The sequence below is a fragment of the Salmo trutta genome, chromosome 21, assembly GCF_901001165.1.
Source record: "Salmo trutta chromosome 21, fSalTru1.1, whole genome shotgun sequence".
NCBI lineage: Eukaryota > Metazoa > Chordata > Actinopteri > Salmoniformes > Salmonidae > Salmo > Salmo trutta.
Window position 1 is genome coordinate 7295738 of NC_042977.1, and position 17924 is coordinate 7313661.

Genomic DNA, 17924 nt, shown 5'->3' on the forward strand with positions numbered 1-17924 from the left:
TTCAGCAGTCTTATGGCTTTGGGGTAGAAGCTGTTAAGGCTTCCCGAGTGGCGCAGCAGTCTAAGGCATTGCATCGCAGTGCTTGATGCGTCACTATAGACAAGGGTTCGATCCCGGGCAGTGTCGCAGGCGGTCGAGACTGGGAGACTCATGAGGTGATGCACAATTGGCCCAGCGTCGTCCGGGGAGGGTTTGGCCGGCCAGGATATCCTTGTCCCATCGTGCTCTAGTGACTTCTGTGGTGGGCCGGGCGCATGCATGCTGACAAGGTTGCCAGTTGTATGGTGTTTCCTCTGACACATTGGTGCTGGCTTCTGGGTTAAGCGAGCAGTGTATCAAGAAGCAGGGTTGTGTTGGCAGGGTCATGTTTTGGAGGACACATGGCTCTCGACCTTTGCCTCTCCCAAGTCTGTACGGGAGTTGCAGCGATGGGACAAATCTGTAACTACCAATTAGGGATAAAAATAAAAAAGCTGTTAAGGAATCTTTTGGACCTAGACTTGGCGCTCCGGTGCCGTGCGGTAGCAGAGAGAACAGTCTATGACTTGGGTGACTGGAGTCTTTGACAATTTTTTTTCATTCCTCTGACACTGCCTAGTACATAGGTCCTGGAAGCTTGGCCCCAGTGATGTACTGGGCCGTACGCACTACCCTCTGTAGTGCTTTATGGTCGATTGCCGAGCAGTTGCCATACCAGACGGTGATGTAAAGATAAAATACATTGATTTCCGCTCTTCTCATTAATGGCAAATGATTGCATCTTGTTATTATATTTATCTACCTGTTTTTTGTTATGAATAAGAGTGTCATCATACAGTATATTCCTGCACAAGGCTACTAGGGTACTTTTGCCTTCTTGCAATGCAATACTTCAACCACAAGAAACTGTGGTCTAAAGTTTGCGGGAGGTTAAGCACATTCTCACGTCAAGTTAAGTTTTAATAAATGCCAACTTTTGCTGAAACTAGCACACGCATATTAATCGTGCGTATGCAACGTTCATAAATGAGGCCCCTGGTATTCAGCGCTCTATTGTCCCTCTAATCACTCTGACATCAATGCAAATGTAATCAAACATTTTTTGCAGAATGGGATCACCTGTTGCTGATTGATGAATGGAATGCAATGCAATTGCGTGAGAAAACAGAGGTTTGATGGCCTCTAAAAGAGGTGAGAATATTATCAAATTAAATCAATTTTATTGTTTCCATACACATATTTAGCAGATGTTATTGCAGGTGTAGCGAAATGCTTGTGTTCCTAGCTCCAACAGTGCAGTAATATCTAGTCCGGAGTGTGTATATATATATATATATATATATATATATATATATATATATATATATACGCACTATTACTGTGCGTATATATATATATACTGCACTGTTGGAGTATATATATACACATATATACACATATACTGTATGTGATGGGATGTACAGTATATACATTATGGACAGCATGTGGATAGAATATGCAGTATATCTGAAGAATGCATAGGATAGAGTAGTATACAGTTGAAGTCGGGAGTTTACATACACATAGGTAGGAGTCATTAAAACTTGTTTTTCAACCACTCCACAAATTTCTTGTTAACAAACTATAGTTTTGGTAAGTCGGAAAGGACATCTATTTTGAGCATGGCACAAGTAATTTTTCCAACAATTGTTTACAGACAGATTATTTCACTTATCATTCACTTTATCACAATTCCAGTGTGTCAGAAGTTTACATGCACTAAGTTGACTGTGCCTTTAAACATTTTGGAAAATTCCAGAAAATGATGTCATGGCTTTAGAAGCTTCTGATAGGCTAACTGACAACATTTGAGTCAATTGGAGGTGTACCTGTTGATGTATTTCAAGGCCTACCTTCAAACTCAGTGCCTCTTTGCTTGACATCATGGGAAAATCAAAAGAAAAAGGTCAAGACCTCAGACGCCTGAAATTACCACTTTCATCTGTACAAACAATAGTATGCAAGTATAAACACCATGGGACCACGCAGCCATCATACCGCTCAGGAGGGAGACGCGTTCTGTCTCCTAGAGATGAACGTACTTTGGTGGGAAAAGTGCAAAACAATCCCAGAACAACAGCAAAGGACCGTGTGAAGATGCTGGAGGAAACAGGTACAAAAGTATCTATATGCACAGTAAAACGAGTCCTATATCGACATAACCTGAAAGGCCGCTCAGCAAGGAAGAAGCCACTGCTCCAAAACCGCCATAAAAAAGCCAGACTACGGTTTGCAGCTGCATATGGGGACAAAGATCGTACTTTTTGAAGAAATATACTCTGGTCTGATGAAACAAAAATGGAACTGTTTGGCCATAATGACCATCGTTATGTTTGGAGGAAAAAGTGGGAGGCTTGCAAGTCAAAGAAAACCATCCCAAATATGAAGCACGGGGGTGGGCACGGGGGTGAACACCTACTCATTCAAGGGTTTTTCTTTATTTTTACTATTTTCTACATTGTAGAATAAGACATCAAAACTATTAAATTTTTTTCATTTTAGTAGACGCTCTTATCCAGAGCGACTTACAGTAGTGAATGCATACATTTCATTAAAAAAAATCCCCGTACTGGTCCCCCGTGGGAATCGAACCCACAACTCTGGCGTTGCAAACACCATGCTCTACCAACTGAGCCACACGGGACCTATGAAATAACACTTTTGGAATCATGTAGTTAAAGGGCGCTTCGCTGGTGACACTGTCTGTGATTTATTTACACACCTCCAGGCTGTGTAAAGGCTATTTTTACCAAGAAGGAGAGTGATGGAGTGCTGCATCAGATGACCTGGCCTCCACAATCCCCCAACCTCAACCAAATTGAGACGGTTTGTGATGAGTCGAGACGACAGAGTGAAGGAAAAGCTCCTTCAAAACTGTTGGGAAAGCATGGTTGAGAGAATGACAAGAGTGTGCAAATCTGTCATCAAGGCAAAGGGTGGTTATTTCAAGAACCTCAAAAAAATATATTTTGATATGTTTAAATACATGATTCCATATGTGTTATTTCATCGTTTTGATGACTTCACTATTATTCTACAATGTAGAAAATAGTACAAATAAAGAAAAAACCTTGAATGAGTATGTGTTCTAAAACTTTTAACTGGTACTATATATCTGTATATCTTACAGATATACAGATGTTGGAATATATTTAACAAAACATTTTCTAATACATTTTAATATATATTTACCAAATATATCAATAAATACATATATTTGTGACATATACTGAAAAACAATATAAAAAGCAACATGCAACAATTTCAACAATTTTACTGAGTTACATTTCAAATAACGAAATCAGTTATTAATTTAGGCCCTAATCTATGAATTTCACATGACTGGGCAGGGGCGCAGCCATGGTTGGGCCTGGGAGGCCATAGATCCACTAACTGGGGAGCCAGGCTCAGACAATCAGAATGAGTGTTCCCCAGACAGAAATACTCCTCAGTTTCATCAGCTGTCTGGGTAGCTGGTCTTAGAGGATCCTGCAGGAGAAGAGGCTGATTGTGGAGGTCCTGGGCTGGCGTGGTTACATGTGGTCTGCGATTCTCTAAAACGCCGTTGGTGGCGGCTTATGGTAGAGAAATTAACATTAAATTCTCTGGCAACAGCTCTGGTGGACATTCCTGCAATCAGCATGCCAAATGCACACTCCCTCAAAACTTCAGAGATCTGTGACATTGTGTTGTGTGACCAAACTGCACATTTTAGAGTGGCCTTTTATTGTCCCCAGCACAAGGTGGACCTGTGTAATGATCATGCTGTTTAATCAGCTTCTTGATATGCCAAACCTGTCAGGTGTATGGATTATCTTTGCAAAGGAGAAATGCTCACTAACAGGGACGTAAACAAAATTGGAGGGAAATAAGCTTTTGTGCATATGGAGCATTTCGGGATCTTTTATTTCAGCTCATGAAACATGGGACCAAAGCTTTACATGTTGCGTTTATATTTTTTTTCAGTATACCTTTTCCATACATTCCGTAATCCAATTTTAAATATTTCACGTATCCTAAAAAATGTATAAAAAAATATATTTGATATGTTTTTCCCCCCCCCCCGTATGGGCTATTATTGAGTGTTGTGAGCATAACAGTATGTGGAAAAGAATAAGCCCTTACAAATTAGATTCTCAATAGACTGAATAGAGCATGCTTTTTAGTCCAAGAGAAGGCTTGAGCAGTCCAGGAAACCGGCTCCTATTAGAGGCATCCGACCATATTGCTGTTACTAGTTTGGTGTGGCTTTTGACTCTTGCTGCCTCTGTCTGACTTCCCCAATAGGCAGAGTGTGCTTGTTTGTTGCAATGACCTAATGATGTATATCTTCAAATGTTTAAAAAAGTAATGTTGCGCTCATGGGAATGTCATTCCTTGAGCACCAGCCTACAGATGTCTTGAAATCAAGTGTAATTTGCACATGAAAATGTCATTGGATATCTCAACAATCATCAACAGCCATCTTCAGACCCACATCTATTTCTACAATACACACACACACACACACACACAAACAAACAATTGGAGGGGTGGTCAATTGAAATAGGGTTTACGATCTGGCACTCCACACACACAACAGAAAGAAAATACTCGCACCCACACCACAGTAAGTTGTATGAGAAATGTTATATTTTTTTATTCAATTATGAGCCGTTCTCCTCTCTGATTAATGGAATGAATGAGAATCGGTAGGTTATTTACATGTTTCCAGACAGTCCCCAAAAATTCTGAAGAAAAGTGGAGGTGGTGAGGTGATGGAAGAAGCAGTTTTGTAGTGTAGAAAAAGCCGTTATCTTGAAGGCGAGGATGGGGGAGGCCTCGCTGAGGGACACAAGCCATGTGCAGAGCCCTCCGTTGAACGAAGTCTATAAAAAAAAGTCCAATGGGTCAAGTCTGGACCTTCAGTTCCTATATCTACGATAGAACCGGCATCATTGCATTCTGGGAAAAAAACACTCAAGAATAGCCACTACATTCCTTACGTGAAGCTGTGTTGTTTTCAAGTCAGGGCCTTTAAACATTTGGCAGGTGTAATAAACAAATGTTATTTAATATTTTTGTTATATTACTTCTAGTCATCTGTAGTTTTATGGGTTACATCGTTTTTTTCAAAATCTTGTAGGCCATCACATGATGTAAAGACAACTAGTCGGTTACTATAATAGGACACGGGAGGATTCTAGCTGCCATAGTGGCCCTCTCTGAGATTGCTCTCCAATCTAAAACATGGGTTTTACCTGGGCAGGGAAAGTGGTCTCTATAGTCCTGGTACAATAGAGACTAACTGCTCCGGTGTGAAGTTTCCCCCAGGTGCAGATCTAGGATCAGCTTCCCCTCCATCAATCCTAACCTTAACCATTGGGGAGAAAATGCTAAACTGACCCAAGATCAGCATCTAGGGGCAACTTCACCTTACACCTCAAACTTGAAACAGGGATAATGTTTCACAATAGTGACACCCTGTTCATAATTTCACAGTTTAATCAATAATTGAGGTATTAGTTGTAGGGGGAAAGAGCATACCCATAGGTTCTTTAGAACCACAATAAGGGAGCACTGTATTATAATAATCGTTTTTCTGATGTAGACTAATAATTTCTTTAAAAAAAACATTTTTAAAGGAGGTGGTGGTAAAAGAAAACAAAAAAATATATTTTTATATTTAAATATCTTTTATACTTTTTTATTTATATATGATTAAAAATGCAATCAAAATAATTCCCATAGTATTAGTGTTTAAGTAAAGTTCAATATAGACTTTTATTATAACAAAATAGGCAGTTTACGGAGGGTTAAATATATGTTAAAATCTCATTGTACAATAAAGTTGTTACATTTTTGCATCTGCATTTTGCTGACAAACCTAAGGACACCTAAAAATGGCAGTTCCTTACTTTCGCATCTGTAAAAGCACTCTCAAAAACAATTAAAACGATCAAAGATGGTCATTTAAACAGCAAGACACAGCTTAAAAAGTCTCCATAGTTCTTACACTGATCTGATCTCAAACTCAAGTTCTAGAGGGAAGTATGTGTTTTAGTAGGAGCGATATCACATTTTGCTTATGAAAATGTCAATATTATTCCAGGAATCAAACACACATGTAGGATGCAAACGATAATTACAACCGTACAAACAGTAATGCTGTTTGCGTCACACAGTTCTTTGTTAAGAGCAGAGGTCAGCGTTAAACCCTTTGAATGGACACACTACACACACTCTACCCTCCAGGACTTGAGTTGAAGAACCCTGTTCAATCAAGTGCCGCACAAGAAACATCTGTGTGCCGCTCAAAGACACAAAATTCAATGGCTTTCTAACATGGATACACTAGTAAGGAGCGGGGGGGAAAGTGAATACAACTGTGTTAAAAAAAAAATAAAGAGTACTATGATAAATATGTTGAAGGATGACGGTTGGGGGGTAAAAGAAAGTGGAAAAAAGGTACTAAAAAGACATGCTGTTAAAGCCATCACGTGCAACGTTTTGCTTTGTGTTTCCACTACTTATAACCTAATGCCTGAACTTCCTTCGTCTTCGGCCGAAAAATAACTAGACTTAAATCGGAGGTACTATTAAGCCTTAAGCCATTAAAAAGTTCTTTCACTTTCCTTTTTTCTTTGAAAGTCACCTCCTTTAAACATTAAGGAACTGTACCGTTTGAACAACATCATCTGCCCCTCTGTGCTTTGCTCTGCTGGTCTGGCTATTCGTTGTCAACATCACTGGCCGTCACTGTCACTTCTCGGTCGGTGGGACCGAAGACTTAGGTCATGAGAGAAGCCTGGCAGAGGAGGGCGATTGAGGAAAAGGGGGGTGATAAGGTTCGAACCGTTTTGGAGGTGGTAGGGTAGTGTTTCCAGTTTCAGCAGAACAGGGCATAAATCATAAATAAAAAGGAGAGGAGGATGACAGGGGAGTAGAAAGTGTTGTGACCTCTTCATAATTTCTCCTTGGATAGCACCCATATGAACGGGCCAGACTGTTCCTCTATGATCTGCTTGACTTGCTCGTAGATCTCCTCCAAGGTATCTCCTTGAACAATGGCTGAAACAGACACAAAAAAGGCTTAGTGACTGGTTAAGCGTAGCTTCTCATCCAATAGCCTTTATATGCATCTACTTGCAATGCTGTGTCTACTCTGTTGCTTTCATTGTAATTTATTTGCCTGTGAAGCCCCTTAAGATTTCCCTGTGTTAAAAAAGGGTGATACACACATATAAATAAAGTAAACAATTAAATGTTAAACTAACCGTCCCATGTCATGCCAAGGTCACAGAGAAATGGGCTAGTTTGTCACCTGTAAAATGCTCGGTGAACTCCTGCTCCAGCTTGGTGGCTCTGTCAAAGGTCTTCCTGCTCTGCTCCTCCGTCAGCCTCTTATTCATCTCCCTGATAGAAAGGGAGAGAACAGCACAGTGAAAACCCTGTACACAACAGTGTGTCTAGAGCCAGGTACTAATTCCGGCAAGAACAACTAGCAATCCAAAACAATTGTAGAAAGACACACCGATACCAGACCTACCTAAACTTCTTTTTTATTTTTAAAATTTTATTTGCAGATTGCATGACACAGGCTTTTGTGCCAGCTAAGCTCCAAACCGACAGCAACCATCAAGTCTGCTAAACTAAGCTGACAGTTGTACCAGGTGGATATGCATCTAAAGCTGACAGAGAATCAGCTCCCACTCACATGATGTTCTCCACAGACTTGGGTTTGATGAAAACAGCGATGGGATGGAGCTGGGCCAGCTGCAGCCTCTTGATGGCGTTGCCCGACACATCTAGGATGCAGTGTTTGCCCTTAGGGAGGGGAACAGAGAAATCTGGTGGGTGCAGTGTTGTCACGATACAGAAACACAAACCAGACTGAACTCTATGATATGCTTTATGTAAAACATTGTTTGCTGTGCCGGAGTCAGGAGTAGTTGCCTAAGCTTCCGACTCTGGACCACATATGCACCCTGGCGATGGGGGTTCGAGCCCCGTCTTGGCCACCTTCTGTCTATGCCCCTACTATCGGTCTCCCTCTATATTTCCCGCTGTACTGTCCCAAATTCTTTTTAAATGATATGCTGTAGCTTGGAAAATAAAAGACATGACTGGGTGACAACATAAGGCATAACTCCTATTAACTGGAGCAGGATTTCACAGAGCCCTGAATGAGCACCTTTGCTTAGTGAGTGAACCTAAAGTTAAACAATGGCGACCCCTTTTAGCTACCTCGGGTACATGTACACTAGCGGTCAAAAGTTTCAACAGGACAATGACCCAACATACCTCTAGGCTGTGTAAGGGCTATTTTACCAAGAAGGAGAGTGATGGAGTGCTGCATCAAATGACCTGACCTCCACAATCCCCCGACCTCAATCAAATTTAGATGGTTTGGGATAAATCGGACCGCACAGTGATGGAAACGCAGCCAATAAGTGCTCAGCATATGTGGGAACTCCTTCAAGACTGTTTGAAAAGCATTCCAGGTGAAGCTGGTTGAGAGAATGCCAACAGTGTGCAGAGCTGTCATCAAGGCAAAGGGTAGCTATTTGAAGAATCTGTTTAACTTTTTTGTTTACTACATGATTCCATATGTGATATTTCATAGTTTTGATGTCTTCACTATTATTCTACAATGTAGAAAATAGTAAAAATAAAGAAAAACCCTTGAATGAGTAGGTTTTCTAAAACTTTTACCGCTAGTGTGTCTATGCATATTCCTAAAAATCTAAGGGCATATTTATCAACTGGAAATTACAGGGCATCTTACAGACTGTTGCTTTTAAGGCTGAACACCTTTGCCTTGGTTGAAAGTACGTCAATACAACCAGAAACTGCTGTTTTTTTCAACCAGTTTTGCCTGCTGTGGTGGGACTGCAGACAGTGAAGAAGTTCCGTTAAGGATGGCCTTCTATTCGGTTCACGTACCTTCTCTGCCACCTCACGCACCGACTGTACGCTGGTCCCGTACAGGTGGTTGTTGTACTGGCCCGCCTCGATAAACTTGTGGTCCTGGATGTCCTTCTCCATCTGCTCCCTGGACACCACAAAGTGGTAGTCCCTGGTGTCCACCTCATAGTCCCGCTTAGGTCTGGTTGTGTCTGGGGGGAAAGGAAAGGACCAGTGTTAGACGTATGGCGGAAACTCCCTCTTTCCCATCCTTACATTAATCCAATGCTTTTAAATATGTGGGGAAGAATGCAAAAGTTCCAAATTGCTCTCTATATTGCACTACTTTTGAACAGAGTATAAAAGAGTGCCATTTGGGATGCATATTTTGTGAGAATTAGTGAGAAGAGATCAACTCAGACTGATGACTGTGTTTATCAGACTGCGTGACAAAATGGTTGGCCTGCAAGTAGAAAAATGTCCTATTTTCACCACGAACAATATTATGCATAAAGGGAACATTACCATTGTAATGAATGGTGCACGTTCTCTCAGCCACAACTTGTGTTTGAGGAACTACATAACCTGTAAAAGCGCTGTCTTTTACCAGGGCAAACACGTAAGACAAGTAACATTACACTCACGGGGTACACAGGACCCAAATTTGTCGGGGAACTCCGATATCAGGTCGTCGTTTACCCGATCCTTCATGGGACCGAGAATAATCACTGGACGGGTGTAGTTCACTGATGGGAGAACAAAAAGCCAACCGCTAAGATTGTGTTTGAAAAATCCAAACACAGTCAAGCAATTTGGAAAAACATCATACTTCTAACTGATATAAATTGTGTTTTTACACACCAACGCCTCCTGAAGCTTTACACATTGAAATCAAATGTCATTTAAATGTTAACAAGGCACCGAAGGTATTTGACTGTGATGGAGAAAAAGAAGCTCACCTTCCTGTTGACTGACTGGCTCGTATGACAGCACGTACTCCTCTTGACCACCTGAGAACAACGAGTGACCACAGAAGAACCATGCTTTCCATCACACAAGAGTACAGAAAATAATTCCACTTTGATACTTTTCTGTATATATCTATGTTGTTTGTTTTATGCTATGCAAGTGACGTAGCAAGTAGCCTTGTCATTTTTTAAAACATTTGTAGGCTTTTTGAATGGTCTCCAGCACAAAAACTTAATGAAAGGCATCTGGCAGAAGTACATTTATCCACAAACACGATTATAATTTGTTATATATCTTATATGACCGTGTTTTCAAGAACTTGATAATATAATCGTCAAGCCCATTCAATAGATCAGGGACATGAAAACGGAAGTACGACATAGGAATGCGTCACTTGCACACGGTATTAAAATTACTATTTGAAACCACAAGCTTGGTATACATGTGTTAGCTGACAATGTCAAAAAAGACGTGCACTCTTCCATGGGGCAAAAGTCATTGTGCAAGAATGACAAGAAACTGCCATGTGAGAAATCATTAGTGGCTCGTTTCAGCTTGTTATTGATGCCATGCCTTGTTCTGACATGTTTTAATGGATTTCGTGTCAATGCTAATATGGCTCAATTCCGCTAGCTAGCTAACAAACAACTGTAACGATGTATTTGAGAGACAAGCACTCATTGTAAAAATGTATTTATGTTTTCAATAAACATAGAAATATAGCTTAAATGTTGTCAACAATCTAAGCCAGCCCGGTCTGTTTTGGCCCTTAGTTGCACAAGCCTCAGTTTTGTTGCTAAACAACCAACCCATCTATAGCTCTTGATCTTAGAATGATTTTCCTTGGTCCTATGATGAGAGGTTTGGAGCAATGGTATGGGCGAAAGTTTGATCAGAGGATCATTGACTTTATTCAAATATATTTGGTTGGAGGTCATGTTGAATAAACATATGGCTAATATTGTTACACAAGAGCTGAGCAGTAAGTGATCTCTTTAATTTGGCAAAACAATGGTTGCACCACAAATAACATCCTACTCCCTACATAGTGCACTACTTGCCCTGAGGGCCCTGGTTAAAAGTAGATCACTAAATAGGGAATTCATGACCTCGGCCAAGACTTGCTTTTTTCAAACTCTTCCGAAAAAGTAGAGAACACCAGCAGCGTCACAGTGAAATGTAATGTCTAGGAATAATGCAAGCTATAAAAACTGGTAGATGGGTCCAACGGTCCAGGACATGGCTATAACATTCTTGTGTTATGAGTCTGACCAATATTTATGTTCATACATAATGTGTTCAGAAGATTAAAATAGCAGATCAGACATGAGCACATTCAAAATGACACACATACACACTAGAGGTCTTTACGGGTCCAAAAAGGTGGAAATGGATCCATGGCTTTCCCATCCGACCCCATATACATAAATTAATCTAAAAAACCCTGAGACCCGTTTTTCCAAATGGACCCGAGAACAGTCACACACGTTACAAAAAGGCCAGTAAAAAAAGTAATGAATAAATTAAAACTGCTTGTATTTCGATGTCTAGCATATTCAAAACGTTACAGCCTATTGTTTATACTTTCCTAAAATATGAATTGTCCATCCCGGTACATCTGTCAGAGATCTGAGCGCTAAATGCATCAGGGTGCATAGGCTTAGATGTCCACTGTATGATATTAATATTCAGAAAATAAATATAAAGGAAGAGAAGCTTAGGGATTAAAAAAAATCAGAGTTTTGCTCAGGCAAAAAATATGGATAATTCTGCGCAGGTGCAGGTTAATTTTTTTACCTCGCCGAGTGCCCACTCTGCCTTTCATACTTGCTGTGCTGAGTGCTACGCTGCCGTTCCCCCCCTCCTTGATCATCTTTGTCTGGTCACTGGTGTTGCATACAAACTTCATGTTGTACACAAAACTATTGCATTCTCTCATTAGCCCATTAAGCATAAGCACGATTTCCTACAAACCTCATGTTTTACACAAAGCTGTTTGAACTAAAGCATTTCATGCCTCAGTAAGCATAAGCGCAATTTCATGTTCTTTTTTCAGGAGGGGAGTAGGCATGGCCTAACATTTTTAGAAGCCTTAGACCAGAACTTTGATACTGTTTGACGTCTAAGTTTGAACATTAGTCATGAAGATTAGGTTCATTTTTTTTTCAAAACTTGCATTGCTATACAGCCTGTTTGTGTCATGCTTGTTTGCAATACTGACAAAGTTTGTACGAACATGTCGATAATGTATTTTGTGTAAAACATGTCAAATGAACTGCAAGTTTTAAAGGAACCGGTTGACTGTCTTTTAGCTAGCTAGATATTTTTAATGGTCTGAATTTGCACTAAGAATAGTTAGCTAAAAGACAGTCAACCGGTTCCTTTAAAAATCATGCATCTATTGACGGTTTAAACAAAATTTACATTTTCGTACAAACTGTGTGACACAGGCAGTCCAGCGATTTCATGTTCTTCTTAGCTGCAGAGTTACATGCAGCTATTTACTCTCGCCACGATATCAGCATATATGGCATAACTATGGAACCGGGCAATGCAAAACGAACTCGTCCATAGTCAGACTATTTTCACTGGTCCGGATACACGCTCGACTGCCTAGAATCTTGGGCTACCCATAGGTGGAACGCAGCAAGACAGCAATCATTGGCTATGCTGCGCAGGGGGCAAAGAGGCAGTCAAGTAGTGTTCTTTTTTCAGGAACCTACGATATGGCCGCAACTATAAAGGTTAGCCTACATCATCACACAAAACACTGATTGTTTTTTCTCCTAAGTGTTACATTGATTTATATCACTTCACTGCAACGTTACATCAAAAGGGCAGTCCTTAGGAAAATATGTATCCTGCTCGACTGCTTCACGGCACAGACATGCCAAAGCAATCGCTGAATTTGTCTCGGGCAGGCGGATCTAAATACATAGCTTCCACAGCTCTACGATAAAGAATGCGACCTACACACTTTTCCTTAAACATAAAATAAGTAAAGAAGTAATTTTGTGTGCCTTTGCAAGACAGAGAAAGAGATGGAGATATGCCGGCGGCATGTTCCCGACACGACATGCATTTCTTTATCCTACTACTCCTATAGCCTACACATATAGGGCCCTATAAAATCTGCGGTGAGGAGAAAGTGGACGGAATTACGGAATCCAGACATTAAAACGGAATTCAACAATATTAAAAACAGTATTGAACTTAGTAGAGAATCAACTAAATGTACTGACAATTAATTAATCAGCCCCAGTTTGGCGCCGGAGGGTATGGCTGCCATTTTACGGGCTCCTAAACAATTATGCTATTTTGAGTTTTTTCCCCCTGCATTGTTTGTAACTTATTTTGTACATAATGTTGCTGCTACCGTCTCTTATGACCGCAAAGAGCTTCTGGATATCAGAACAGCGATTACTTACCTCGAACTGGACAACATTTTTTTCTTTAATGAGTCCGAGGTGAAGGATATATGCTTCTCCGAGACCAGGCCCAAATCCCCGTCATTCGTGTGAAGAAAAGATGGAAATACAGAGGGCGGAGATCTGGGTGCCTTGTGAGAATTAGTCGGCTAGTAGGTAACCCGCCTCTACCATCCGTTCCATTGGCCAATGTGCAATCACTGGAGAATAAACTGGATGATCTCAGTTTGAGAATATCCTACCAACGGGACATTAAAAACGGTAATATCTTATGTTTCACCGAGTCGTGGCTGAACAGCGACACTGATAATATACAGTTGGCTGGGTTTTCGTGCATCGGCAGGACAGAACAGCTACGTCTGGTAAGTAGAGGGGTGGGAGTGTGAGTCTATTTGTCAATGACAGCTGGTGCACAATATCTAATATTAACCTGTTTGGGCTAGGGGGCAGTATTTTCACGGCCGGATGAAAAAAAAGTACCCGATTTAAACTGGTTACTACTCTTGCCCAGAAACGAGAATATGCATATAATTAGTAGATTTGGATAGAAAACACTCTGAAGTTTCTAAAACTGTTTGAATGGTGTCTGTGAGTATAACAGAACTCATATGGCAGGCAAAAACCTGAGAAGATTCCAAGCAGGAAGTGGCCTGTCTGTGAATTTGTAGTTCTTCTTTCTCGTCCCTTTCGAAACTACAGTATCTGAGCTGTTACGTGGCACTTTCTAAGGCTTCCATTGGCTCTCTAAAGCATTCAGAAAGCGGATTGAGGCGTCTCCTGTCTCTGGGCAGAGTATGGTAGCTCAGTTTGTCAGTGATCTGTCTGGTAACTAAGAGATTGGAGATGCGCATTCACGAGACCATGCTGTTCTTTCTTTTCGTCTTTGAATGAATACACTATTGTCCGGTTGGAATATTAACGCTATTTTACGAGAAAAATACCATAAAAATAGATTTTAAACAGCGTTTGACATGCTTCTAAGTACGGTAAAGGAACATTTTGATTTTTTTTGTCTCGATATGCGCTCGCGCGTTACCCTTTACCTGAACGCACAAACAAAACGGAGGTATTTGGACATAAATATGGATTATTTGGAACAAAAACAACATTTCTTGTAGAAGTAGCAGTCCTGGGAGTGCATTCTGACGAAGATCAGCAAAGGTAATACCATTTTTCTAATAGTAATTCTGAGTTTAGTGTGCCCCGAAGTTGGCGGGTGTCAAAATACCTAGCCGTGATGGCTAAGCTATGTACTCAGAATATTGCAAAATGTGCTTTCGCTGTAAAGCTATTTTAAAATCTGACATAGCGATTGCATAAAGGAGTTCTATATCTATAATTCTTAAAATAATTTGTATGTATTTTGTCAACGTTTATGATGAGTAATTTAGTAAATTCACCGGAAGTTTTGGGTGGGAATGCATGTTCTGAACATCACATGCCAATGTAAAAAGCTGGTTTTGGATATAAATATGAACTTGATTGAACAAAACATGCATGTATTGTATAACATAATGTCCTAGGAGTGTCATCTGATGAAGATCATCAAAGGTTAGTGCTTCATTTAGCTGTGTTTTGGGTTTATGTGACATGTATGCTTGCTTGGAAAATGGCTGTGTGATTGTTTTTGGCTATGTACTCTCCTAACATAATCTAATGTTTTGCTTTCGCTGTAAAGCCTTTTTGAAATCGGACAATGTGGTTAGATTAACGAGAGTCTTGTCTTTAAAATGGTGTAAAATAGTCATATGTTTGAAAAATGTAAATTATTGCATTCTTGAGGTTTTTGTATTTCGCACCACGCCCTTCCATTGGATATTTGGAGAGGCGTTCCGCTAGCGGAACGTCTAGATGCAAGAGGTTTTAAGGTCCCCGGGGAGATGCGTCGTCCGGAGTTAGGGAAAGTGCGCACTGCTCTATAGCAGTAGGAAGCGGGCCAAGTATAAGAGGAGGAGAGACCGCACCCCTCCCTGTCTGTTGATGTATGCCACCGCTGTCGGTCCTCACAAGCACGCTGGCCTGCCAACAATGGGAGAAACACCTGAGTGCTATGTACACCGTCAAAAGCTCCAGGTAAGCGGAACGTCTAGATGCAAGATTAAGGAAGTCTCAAGGTATTGCTCGCTTGAGGTAGAGTACCTCATGATAAGCTGTAGACCACACTATCTACCAAGAGAGTTTTCAACTATATTTTTCGTAGCCGTCTATTTACCACCTCAAAACGATGCTGGCACTAAGACCACACTCAATGAGCTGTATAAGGCCATAAGCAAACAAGAAAATGCTCATCCAGAAGCGGCACTCCTAGTGTCCGGGGACTTTAATGCTGGCAAACTTAAATCCATTTCACCTAATTTCGACCAGCATGTCACATGTGCAACCAGAGGAAAGAAAACTCTGGACCACCTAGAGTTGCGGCTTTCAAGGAGTGGGACACTAATCCGGACGCTTATAAGAAATCCCGCTATGCCCCCCGACGAACCATCAAACAGACAAAGCGTCAATACAGGACTAAGATTGAATCCTACTACACCGGCTCTGATGCTCGTCGGATGTGGCAGGGCTTGCAAACTGTTACTGACTACTAAGGGAAACCCAGCCGCAAGCTGCCCAGTGACACGAGCCTACCAGACGAGCTAAATGGCTTTTATGCTCGCTTCGAGGCAAGCAACACTAAAGCATGTATGAGAGCACCAGCTGTTATGGACGACAGTGTGATCACGCTCTCCATAGCCGATGTGAGAAATACCATTAACCTGTTTGGGATAGGGGGCAGTATTGAGAATTTTGGAAAAAATATGTGCCCATTTTTAACTGCCTCCTACACCAACTCAGAAGCTAGAATATGCATATTACTGTTCAGGTTTGGATAGAAAACACTCTGAATTTTCTAAAACTGTTTGAATGGTGTCTGTGAGTATAACAGAACTCCTATGGCAGGCAAAAACCTGACAAGGTTTCAAGCAGGAAGTACCCTGTCTGACAAGGAGTCGTGCGTCTTGCATCTGTTTATTGAAAAGTAAGGATCTTAGCTGTAACGTGACAATTCCCAGGGCTCCGATAGGCTCTCAGAGCCCGGGAAATAACTGAAGGTTGACGAGGGAGCCTCAGGCTGAAACACATTATCGGCTTTGGTAAGTGGCGGCTCAGAGGACCTTTGAATGAGGCGCGTGCACGATTCACTCCTGAGGAGAAATTTAATTCGGCTGTTTAGGCTCAATGCATATTCCCGGTCGGAATATTATCACTTATCTACGAGATAAATGGCATAAAAATTGGTTTTAAACAGCGGTTGACATGCTTCGAAGTACGGTAATGGAATATTTAGACATTTTTGTCACGCCAATGCGCCATGTGCGACACCGTGATGAAGCATTCTGATAGTGTCTAGAACTCACGAACAAAACGTCGCTGTTTGGATATAACGATGGATTATTTGGGACCAAACCAACATTTGTTATTGAAGTAGAAGTCCTGGCAGTGTATTCTGACGAAGAACAAGCAAGGTAAGAACATTTTTCTTATAGGGAATGTGATTTTGGTGGAGGCTGACCTGGGTGGGTATCTAAATAGCTAGCCCTGTGATGCCGTGCTATCTACTTAGAATATTGCAAAATGTGCTTTCACCGAAAAGCTATTTTAAAATCGGACATATCGAGTGCATAGAGGAGTTCTGTATCTATAATTCTTAAAATAATTGTTATGCTTTTTGTGAATGTTTATTGTGAGTAATTTAGTAAATGTTTAGTAAATTCACCGGAAGTTTGCGGGGGGTATGCTAGTTCTGAACGTCACATGCTAATGTAAAAAGCTGTTTTTTAAAAATATGAACTTGATTGAACAAAACATGCATGTATTGTATAACATAATGTCCTAGGTGTGTCATCTGATGAAGATCATCAAAGGTTAGTGCTGCATTTAGCTGTCTTCTGGGTTTTTGTGACATTATATGCTAGCTTGAAAAATGGGTGTCTGATTATTTCTGGCTGGGTACTCTGCTGACAATCTAATGTTTTGCTTTCGTTGTAAAGCCTTTTTGAAATCGGACAGTGTGGTTAGATTAACGAGAGTCTTGTCTTTAAAATGCTGTAAAATAGTCATATGTTTGAGAAATTGAAGTAATAGCATTTCTAAGGTATTTGAATAACGCGCCACAGGATTCCATTGGCTGTTTCGTAGGTGGGACGATTTCGTCCCGCCGACCCTAGAGAGGTTAAACAAGTAATTTTTTTCATTTCACTTCACGAATTTGGACTATTTTGTGTATGTCCATTACATGAAATCCAAATAAAAATCAATTTAAATTACAGGTTGTAATGCAACAAAATATGAAAAATGCCAAGGGGTTGAATACTTTTGCAAGGCACTGTATATACTAGGCGGTGTCAGAGGAAGGCCCAACTTCCGCACCTTTGATCCCATTTCAGGGAAGTCAAAAGACACAGACATTATTAGCAGACATAGAGTACGCCTTGGATGGCTACCCGAACGCTGCAGATACTGACAGGCTTCACCTGTTGAAGCGAACGTCGAATAGACACGTGACAAGGTTACTACGCAAAACTTGCCACAGTTTTGAAAATAGAATTCAGTGGTTTTGCAATTCGCAAACACGACAGCTCG

General features: G+C 40.8%; 1 protein-coding gene across 19 annotated transcripts in view; it reads right to left on the reverse strand.

Annotated features, from left to right (window-relative positions):
- Positions 1–4630: 4630 nt before the first annotated feature.
- The window catches only part of LOC115156587 (disks large homolog 1), a 285164-nt gene continuing 271870 nt past the window's right edge, over positions 4631–17924 (reverse strand). For all 19 annotated transcript variants that reach the window (XM_029704079.1, XM_029704077.1, XM_029704076.1 and 16 more), the window contains 6 exons: positions 9864–9914; positions 9549–9650; positions 8944–9116; positions 7715–7824; positions 7322–7413; positions 4631–7068 (listed from right to left, as the gene is read on the reverse strand). In XM_029704079.1, coding sequence (XP_029559939.1) covers positions 6962–7068; positions 7322–7413; positions 7715–7824; positions 8944–9116; positions 9549–9650; positions 9864–9914 — 635 coding nt within the window. In that variant the 3' untranslated portion in view covers positions 4631–6961. The remainder of the gene's footprint in view (positions 7069–7321; positions 7414–7714; positions 7825–8943; positions 9117–9548; positions 9651–9863; positions 9915–17924) is intronic.